We start from the raw sequence: 10,252 nt of genomic DNA on the forward strand, positions 1-10,252 counted from the left end.
TGGACAAGTGTGAGCAAGGCCTAGACTTCAGATATTCCTTTGAAATGTGTTCATCTGAGGAAAAAGAGAATTTTTGATCAGGTTTCCCACAAATGGAATGAGGTCCCCAAGGTTTATGGGCTTTTCCTCATGCATAGGGTGCCATTTCTATTTCTCTTCATCTGAGCGACTCTGAGTTGGTGTGTCTCAAAGCCAGCTCCTTGGTGGAACCATCGATGTCCCGCACAGAGCTCATCTCTCCATCCTTGGGGCCCTTTGTTTATTTGTAAATGCAGCCAGCACCGTGCACGTCACCCACCAGGGGGTGCTTTCTATACCTGTGTTCCTGCTGAATTCCCAATCCCTCGAGGGTAGAGTTCCTGCCTCCTTCTGCAGCTCTGTCCCCCACCCAAGGGCCCAACACAGAGCCTTGCACAAAGCAAATACCCAGTAGGTGTCTGCTGACTGACTGCTTGATGGAGCCCCAGAACTGAGGAGCAAACGGGTACATGAAGAAGGAATAAAAGCATCAGTCAGGTAGCTAATGGAAACTGCTCGGAACATGGCAGGGGGAAGCACATGAATGAAAGAATGAGTACAAAAAAGAATAAATAAGTAAGTGCGTGGGTTCTCTAAAGTCATGAATCCCTGCCGGGCTTTAGAGCAAATCTCTGGCTTCTCCTTCACTTACCATTTACCCAGCAACAGATACAAAAGCACCTGTGGCTGGTAGCAGATTGCATGACTTACCCTTTCTCCATCTAAGAGCAAATGAGCCCGGAAGATGACGGCGTCATTTATGGGGACCTCTTCGTTCCTGTATAAGATCTGAAAGACCCGGCTGTGCACGGCGTTCTCATGGGTGCAGGCTGAGTGCAGGTTGCTGCTGTCTGCAAAACAAGAACCAGTAGGTGCCCATGAACTCCAGGCCTGCCCTGTCCCTGCAGCCTCCTCTGCTGTCAGTCCAGCTCAAGGAAGGTCATGGCCCCCAAATGCACTGTGGTGTCCAAAGATTAAAACCATAGAAGAATGGCATCCCGTCCTATAAAGACTGCTGTTGAGGGAACGGGGCTGGCATCTTGGAAGAAACTTATGGATCCCTTACACACCACACGATCTGATCTTGTCATGTAGTGCTCCTCAGCTAGAAATTGGTGTCTGCTAAATTGCTCACCTGCTCACATGTCCCCTCCTCTGTGAGTCCTTCCATAATCCTCCTCTCCTGAAATCAGGAGGAAAGAGAACAGGGAAATAAGGATAGAAACTTATTTTCCTTCTCCAAGGACTTCCTAGTGCCCATAGAATCTCTGTCCCGAAAATGTCATTCACATAACATGTATGATGCGGAAAACACTCTGTCTTGAGTTTTTGGTTAAATGGATTCTAATGGCATTAGACATCAAGTTTTCTAAGGAACTTGTTCGACTTAGTATCTTCCAAAGCATTCTATATACACCCTAATCCCTAAATTTTGTCTGTAAGTCGAGTTCAACTTCAGGAAGACACATCTATCTGATGATGACGAGAGCCTTGACTGCATCCGCTGACCAGAGTTATGGAAAGCAAACAGGTGGATTTCTCAGAACCACTTAACACATGAACTGCACCCTAAGGAAAATAGAAAAACATTCTCAAATAAATAAGGCTAATATTTCTCTAATATAAGGCAATGATTACCTATTCATAAAATGACCAGCCGTGTGGTACTTTATACCTTCCAACATGCTTTCATGTACGCTTCTTTTCCTTAATCCTTCTGGGAAACTGCTAAGGAAGATTTTACTACAGATGAAGAGAGCACGGTTCAAAGGAAAAGAGGCAGGAGTCTTGGTATTTGTTATGTGATGAGGCATCGTGTGGCTTCATCATCACATCTATCTATTTAACAACCAAGAAGTCTCAGGTGATTGACTAAAATGCACCCATCTCCTAGCAAAATGTAGGTCCCCTATAAATCACTACAGAAAGAATGAAATAGCATGTTTGCAAAGAAAGCCCAGAAAATAACAGGAAAAAAATCAGCGCAACCAGCAAAGAAAAACAGCTCAAGTGCAGTGTGCATTGTCCTCAGATGGCTTGAAGAATCCCAGGGAAACAGGAAGAAAGGGTCACTCTCAGCCCCCAGTGCAGAGTGACGTGCAAGCCAACACTTGCCTTGTAGCTTCCGCAGAGGGAAGAAAAACATGTAAAATCCCAGGTCATTACCAAGGCTGCTCAGATGTGCCTGCTCTAATTTGCACTTCGTCATGAAGGAAACAGAATTGCCAGGCTAATGCAGGCCTATTTAGACCCTCTGGATTCAAAGTGATGTGGCTTTTAAATAGAAGTGATCCTTGTGTGCAAATGCCTCTCTGTTTTTATTTGCTGCACCAGCCCTCTCTCTATCACTGTCAAGGCCTAGTTGATCTATCAGCCAGCCCGACACCATGGCAGAGGATGGATGGGGTAAAGACTCTGAAGGTCAGAGCAGCACTGAGCCGTCTAGTACCAGGAGGGACAACCAGCACAACAGTTCAATCACCAGCCTTTTTGGGCAAGTGACATCACCCCTTGTAACCAAAGCTTTCCACATGAAAAATGGGCATATCCACCCTGACCTCCTGGGATCCGTATAGACATAAGGAGCATAAAATAAATCAAGATCCTAAGACCAGGCACATACTGGGTGTGCAATATGCAGTAGGATGACTCTAATTATGCTTAGAAAAAAGTTTGAGCATTTTCTGTTGAATACAGTTCCACTGGCCACATTTTTTTAAAGATTTTTTTAAAATTTATTTTAGAGAGAGAGAGAGCATGCATGTGAGCAGGGGGAGGGTCAGAGAAAGAGAGACAATCTCGAGCAGACTCCCCACTGACCACGGAGACTGACCTGCGGTTCGATCTCATGACCCCAAGATCATGACCTGAGCTAACATCAAGAGCTGGGTGTTTAACCGACTTAGCCACCCAGGCATTGCCCACTGGCCACATTTCTACAGCAGATTAAACTCCTTTGACTTTGAGAAGACTGACAAACTAGACCATAGGACTCAATGATATTTACAGATCACCAAATCCCAAAGTGCCCCCATTAGGCCCAGGATGAGGCATTTCCTATGCCCTATGGGACTTCCTGTGTCATTTTCTTATCACTATTAAGTAGGGCACAAAACAGGAGTCTTCTTACAGGGGAGGCTCCCTGATCACGGCCGCCGTCTGGGACTGTAGGCATCACTGAGACGGTGCCTGTCTCCTTCGTTCCCACTGGGGTTCTTTCCTCGACAATGACAACGCACACTCTGATGCCTTGCCCATTATCTTGGCTCCCTCTTCCTGACATTCTGCAGGAAATGGGACTTTCTTCTCCTTGGCAAGGCCTCTTCCTGGAATTTCTGGTACTGGCTCTCCGGCTCATTTTATGGAGCCCTCCTTGGCACGGAGAAAGCACTTATTCCAGCCCACCCTCCTTGTATGCACCAGGCACTGGGCACCCAGCGATGGGGAATGTGCATGCTCTCTCCACCCTTAAAGACCTTGGGGATATTCGGGATGCTGCCCTTACTTAGCTGCGGGCTGAAGAGCCACACCTCTTTAGAATGCTTTTACTTGTCTGGTAACCGGATTTCTACTCAAGTGGTCCAAGGAGAAGGTGTAGACTAGAGTCTCCCCAAATATCTGTCTGCTTCCGTGTGTGCCAGGGTTGTACCACGCATAAGTATCTGAAAGGACAGCTGGAACTTTAAGGGCAAACGAGGTAGTGGAAAGAAGGGAGGAGAAGAAAGAAGAAGGAATAGAAAAGAAAAGGAGAGGCAAGGAGCAGGGGAAAGAGAACAGCGCAGCGGCAGAGGGACTCCTCCATGGCTCCCACCAATCAAGGAGTGAGTTCCAAACAGCTTAATCTGGAATTTCAGGCCAGAAGGCAAGGGTAAAAAAAAACTCTTAGGTTCCGCTGAGTTCCCTCCCCCTACCCCCCCCACCCACCCACAAATGAGTGATATCAACAATCTGCATATCTACATTATCTCTCAATGTCTACAACCTGGAGGATGACCTTCCCTCCGCTGGGAGCCTTCACCAGCCCCAGGGGCCTCTGTGAGCGTAGATCACAGAATGTAGGTGCTGTTCATCTGACATGGACCCTCTGCCCCAGAGTGCAAGCCTGCAACGCACTCATGGGCATTTATTTGTGGAATGAATCCCACTCCAATTCCAAGAACATGGCAATGGCTCTGCCTGCACATGGGAGCTCCCCGGAGGATCAGGTTTGTACTCAACAGTCAAAACTCTGGGAGACTCCTTCCAGCCCTTCAGGCCTGGAGACAGCCGGGTGAGATGTGGAGTGTTGGCCAAAGATGCTGAGAAGCTGTCACTGAATTTCTTCAAATGGAGCCCATATTCCAATGTGAGAATCCTCCAACATGTTGGAGCTCATAGAAGTGGAAAAGCCAAGTTAGATTAAGAGCAACTCAAGGTCAGGACCTTGGCTTTCCTATAATTTAACACAGGACTTCCTTTCTTGCTCTCTCTCTCTCTCTCTCTCTCTCTCTCTCTCGCTCTCTTGCTCAGTCTCTAATAAATAAAATCTTTTAGAAAGGGGTGGGAGGGCACCTGGGTGGCTCAGTAGGTTAAGCATCTACCTTCGGTTCAGGTCATGATCCCAGGGTGCACTGTTTCTCTAGAGAGTGACCAGAGGGACTTACCATTTCACTTAAGTGTTTTCTGGCTGGTAGGACCAGGGAACACTCATTGTCAAGCTTAGAGAGGTATGACATGCCCTTCTGTGATTCCACCAAAGCTGCTAGTTTCCTTGGAAACCCTTGTCGCAAGAGTACAAGTAAAACAATCCACACAGGGGAAGTATAACCCCTGGGAGCACACAGCCAAGGCACTGATGAGTCTCTCTGGAGTTTGGAAGTGGGGAGACCCACTCGACTGGGACAGACTTTCCCCAACCAAAGAGGTGTTAACATATTGAATGGCTAAGGCACCACCCTTTCCTGGAAATAAAAGTAGCTTGAGGAAAGCTGGACTCGAGGATGGTGACTCTGGATGTTCACAATGGCCCAAGGATTCATGAGTAGAAGGGTTGGCTTGGTCACATTACGAGCTGGAAAGTTCTGTGGATCCATCTAACTTGTCACAAAGGTCGTGCTCTGAATAGCAATGGCTGAACACGTGAATGTCACCTAAAAAGTGATCATCGGAAGTCCTGAGGCAGGGACCCCAAGCCCTATGCAGACACCTGGACCACCAAGGAGCTCACCATTGAGGCTACAAGCTTCTTGGCACTCTAAAGAACCCCCTTCAACAGAACACCCGTATCCCATGAGAAGCCCCAGTAGCAAGAGATTGATCAGACCCAGTTCCTTCCTAGCCTGGCTCTCTGAACAGGATCCCACTTCATCGTGTAAGCCTGGAACTCCTCAGCCAATGTGAGATGGGAGAAGCATTTCTGCTAACAGAACATTCAGATACAAAAGCACTTCTGTGAAATGTCTGAAGAGATGTGAATGCACTTGTACCTTCAATTTTTGAAGCACATCATATTGGTGACAATAAAAGGCTATATTTTAGTTGTCATTTGTGTTGCCATTTGAAAAAATACAAACATTTTCCTTGCTTTCTACTTAAAATATGGGATGCCCATGGAATATTAATATGTTGCTTTAATGAACAAGGATATGAGTTTCTGCCTTACCCATAATCTCAGATTAATATGTTTTCATGTTTTTTGCTATAGAACATGTTCACGTATTCATTAAATTCTTATTAATCATCTGCTATGTGTCAGGTCCTATGCAAGACAGTGGAATTCAGAAATGGACAATCTGAGTTCCTTTTGGGGTATATCCATCTTGCACATCTGTCCATGGAGCAGGGAATGGGTAATCCCTTTGTTGTTCATTTCCACAGACATCTTGTCTGAATGCATTTCGCATCTCTCCAGATACACTGCATTATTTGCAACATCTTATATGGCCTATTCAACCAATTTGAACTGAGGTGGTGAGTTAGGTACAACCAACTGGGTTTGAGCACAGACGTTGTTATTTATTAACTACATGGTTTGGAAACATCACTTCTCTGTAAGGTATAATAAATACCAAAATTGTTCACCCATTGTGGATTGCTCCATAGACGCTGGCCTGGGATTGGTTTGAGTTCTAGCTACGTTATGTCCCTTATCTCACTTGACCTTAGATATGAGAGTCTTCATTTTACTCACAAGGAAGCTCAGGTCACAGCAGTTTAGTTACATCCTCAGCACCAAATATAGTAGATGGCACATCGGGGACTCCAAATCTTGTGCTTTTGTTGCATTCTTTTGTCCTAAGTTTGCTTATTCACTCATGTGTTATTTAACTAAACAACCACACAGGCAATATGGTGTACATAACACCAGTCGCTGGTGATGGTACAACAATGACAAGGAATGTTCTCCAACATTTACTCCAACATTTCCAACTTCGTTCTCTCCTCGCTGGACTCCCTACCCTACCACTTCCGTTTTGCAGAAGAGGTGATGTCCTAGAATGATGGAACATTGGGCTGTGCATACTATAGTTACTCGGATATTCATGGAATCCACCCATGATGTCATTACTAACGAGTGCAGGGTGAAGGGGGGGTGCTCAGAAGTTTCTGAATGCCAGCAATAGTGCCAACACCCGAGATATTGGACTTCTAGCCTCCTCCGCATGAAGAATCAAGTTACGCAGCAGATACCATGGCCTGGCAGAAATTCATGTTTATAGAAACTAAACCAAAGAACGCAGAAAAAAAACACCATTTAACCTACTGAAAATGAACAAGGGCTGCTGCTGCAATTCAGCAGTGAGCCTTCTCCCATCTACACTGAGCAGGCTTAATTACTTAATTATAACCATGGCGACCTACCTATTAGAGGGAGCCCGGTAAGGACAGCACTTGATAATACTCTGCTAGCCAATAACATGCACGGCTATGTAATCTCAAATGTAAAAGGCCAGCATGCCGCCTCTAATAGACTCCAGTGACCCACCCGGCTTCCTGCAGTTCTGTCCTAACCACCCAGCCAACTCAGGCCCTTCCATGTGCATGTCAATGGCAGAGTCCAGTACACAGCCTCCTGCTTTTGCAAGAACAAGAAATGGATCTGAGTGAAACACCACGCGTTTGCCCGGGGCTCTGGCATTTGTCTACTGTGTTCCTGTGAACAAGGAACTTACCCGGGTGTGAGCCTCAGTTTCCTCCCCTGTGAACTGGGGATGAGAGAGAACTCCCGTTCTAGGGCTGGAGGTGTTGAACAAGATGACTTGTGGGAGCACCCGGCACATGGGGGTAACATGTCACAGGTGCGGCTCCGTGGACAGCAGTGTGTCGCCGATGTGACTGTAAAAAGGACCCACAACAGAATTCCACCAGCTACTAGTGAAACTCTCGGGGGAAGTGCAACGGAAATCCTCAAGTGCCCCTCAGCTCTGGGGAGAGAGCAGGCTTGGACCAGAGCAGCGGGTATTGCTTGCAAGGATGGAGGAGCATGGAGAATCTCCCTGCTTTCTAGTTGGGAGGTTTGGGGTGAATTTTAACTCCCCCAGCCTCAATATTCGGAGGAAAAATAACAATAATTATGGGTCTTTATTGCTTGGCCATCTCGCTTCCCCCTCGATCCCATGGGATGCTTCCGCCTGCACCTCCCGCCTCTCTGCACTGTAGACCCCCATCAGGATCTTGGACCCACGTCTTTTCTCCTTTATGGGCTCTTCTCTCTCCCCAGGGGACCCTAGCCACTTCCAACATCTTATATCCCACTCTCTCCCGCGTGGGTGCACACCATCCCTCCGCCCTGTGCCATTATTGCTTTGATGTCCCATACACACCCTAAACTTACATGCCCAAGACAGAACCTCTACTCTTGTTTCCAAAACGTGCTTCTCTCCCAGTCTCTTACCCACAGTAGGACAATGCTTCTCCCTCACCCCCTTAGCCAATCATCTGCGAATCCTGCACATTCACATTCAAAACGTGGTTCTGATTAATCTAATCCTTTCTCTGTCGTTTTAGGATTTTCTCTCAATATTGAGCATGCTTCTACTATTACCACGCTTGAGTCTGTTAATGTAAAATATAAACCGGGCATCATCACCCCTCGTGGCACTCAGAATAAAATCTAAATTCACTGGTCCTAAATGATCAGTGTGGACACTGCAGTCAAGGTGAGGGCCGAGCACAGCCGGTGCTTCGTGCCGTGTCCCGGCCGGGCAAATATTTATAGAATGCACGGCTGCCCAAAGCTCCAAGTGAGCCAATCCCTGAGAATTTGGCAGCGGCATTTAATAAACATTTGTGGAAGTGAGCTGAACCTCAGCTCGAACAGCTAGCTCCCGAGGCTGGCTCTGTTTCCTGCTGTGTCCTCACGATGGCCTGGCACCCACACCGATCCACGCCCCCCCTGCAAACAGCAGGCGCTAAGTACGCCTGAAAGGCACAACGTGGGGTTTTCTGAGAAGGGTATAAGGCCCCGTCTTCTCATCCTGAAACCCGTTCTGTTAGTAAGTCATTAGGAGACAGCAAATGGGTGACAAAGAGCCCTCTTTATGTGATTCAGACTTTTCTGAGCCATCTGCCTTGGCCATATGCTTCCCAAGGAGAACGAAGAAGAGCCACAATTGCAGCTGATCCAGTATTTGTGGGAGCGGCAGCGACCACGCCCAGGCCCAGTCATGGTCCCCAGTATGTTGCCAGGAGCACAGAGCCATTCCCCAGCCCACGGTGACCTCGGCCTTCACGGGGAGCCACAGGACGTGGGAGGCAGCTGTGCCTTGCTACCACAGCAGCAGCCCCCCGCCCCCCAGCGTCAGTGCTGAGTAGCTGAGAGCAGGTGGTCACTCCGCCTTCTCCTTCCACAGAGACGGAAGGTCCCTCAGAGGGAGGGCCAGCCCCACTGCCCCGGGCTGAGCCAGGACTGGCCAGTCCAGAAAGATTAGCAGCCCCAGCCCCCTCCTGCCTCCAAGGGCCGTCCCCAGCCCTGCCCCTCCCCAAGCCATGAATGAGCTTTTCAGTCTTTTCAGTCACAGGACTTTCTCCCCTGGACCCTGTCCTCCTCTGCCTCACTTTCCCTACTGGATTCCTCCATCCTGCTCAGTAGGGCATGCCTGTAGCTGGGAGTGGGGGCCGGACATTCTGAGCAAGGTTAGCGCAGGGGCCCACCAATCAGAACCCATGCCAGCAAGAGTGATGAGCGGGATCCTGCAGGCCATCTGCTGGGCCAGGCATACCTCCTTGATTTATGGGTTGTAGGGAATGGGAGGATCTGGGGGAGGGGCCAGGCCAACGAGCCAATGGGTGGGGTGGTTGGAAAGTTTAGGGCAGAGGCTACTGAGACAACTGCACACCAGAAGCACTGACCGAGTACCGCCCCCGGTTCAAATGAACAAGGCACCGTTACAGCACGTGCGGGTCAGCCCAGCCCTCCTTGCTGAGACCTGCTCCTGCAGCCAGGGCTTGTGTTCTCAGCCTACATCCTTCATCCCTCACTTCCTCCCTCTAAACCCCGGGGCGGCCCAGAGGGGCCTGAGCTGGTCCTCCGGGACACGGATGCTCCTGCACATTCCCCTTCCCTCCAACGGCTCCCTCTCCCGCCGTGGGACATCTGTGCCAAATGCCACAGAAGCACAGTCTGTCCGTGTGTGAACTTGGGGATTACTCCAGGGCCAGCGCTCCCCTCTCCAACTCAGACCTCCTCCATCTCTTGAGGCCCTCAGGCTCTCCTGCTGGCCTGCCTGCCGTAGTCCCAGATCAACCAGTGACCTGGATCCCGATGGGTCACCCCGACTCAGACCTGGCCCCAGCCAAGCCCGGTAATTGACCTTTAACTCCACATGCAGCAAGCGCAGGACAGAAGAGGTGCTACCACATGCCCTGACCAAGTTCTGGGATCCTTCTCCATCTGCACTTCTGCACTTGCCCCCACCAGCTCCCGCCCACAATCGGACCAGTGTCGGGCATAGCTGGACTGTATAGAACAGCCACCCCCTTATTTGGCACCAACGCTTCAGGGAATAGGAGCCGAGGGCCTGATGCAGGAGCTGATCCCTTTCCATCTTTCTGACCTATTTCAGACGCTCTTGTCGTGAGCAAGCTTTCTCTGACTGCCGCAGCTTAGAGTGGATGTTCTCACCTCTGGATCCCATACGTTTACTCTTCAACATCTCTTACCGCTTAGCATTCAGAAGATGCTACCCTTCTATCCACTGCTCCCCCCAACACACACACACACACACACACACACACACACACACACACACACACA

The 10,252-nt window shown here is 49.0% G+C and overlaps 1 protein-coding gene across 5 annotated transcripts in view; it reads right to left on the reverse strand.

Annotated features, from left to right (window-relative positions):
- FAM135B (family with sequence similarity 135 member B) overlaps positions 1–10,252 on the reverse strand; it is a 271,496-nt gene that overhangs the window by 93,931 nt on the left and 167,313 nt on the right. For all 5 annotated transcript variants that reach the window (XR_012378374.1, XM_025871527.2, XM_073893243.1 and 2 more), the window contains one exon: positions 730–869. Coding sequence is in view for 4 of the 5 variants with exons in the window: in XM_025871527.2 (XP_025727312.2) it covers positions 730–869 (140 nt within the window). In the remaining variant the exon portion in view is untranslated. The remainder of the gene's footprint in view (positions 1–729; positions 870–10,252) is intronic.

This window comes from Callorhinus ursinus, unplaced genomic scaffold (assembly GCF_003265705.2).
Source record: "Callorhinus ursinus isolate GAN/ISIS: 27379988/994484 unplaced genomic scaffold, GSC_fseal_2.0 scaffold5, whole genome shotgun sequence".
NCBI classification, from domain to species: Eukaryota; Metazoa; Chordata; class Mammalia; order Carnivora; family Otariidae; genus Callorhinus; species Callorhinus ursinus.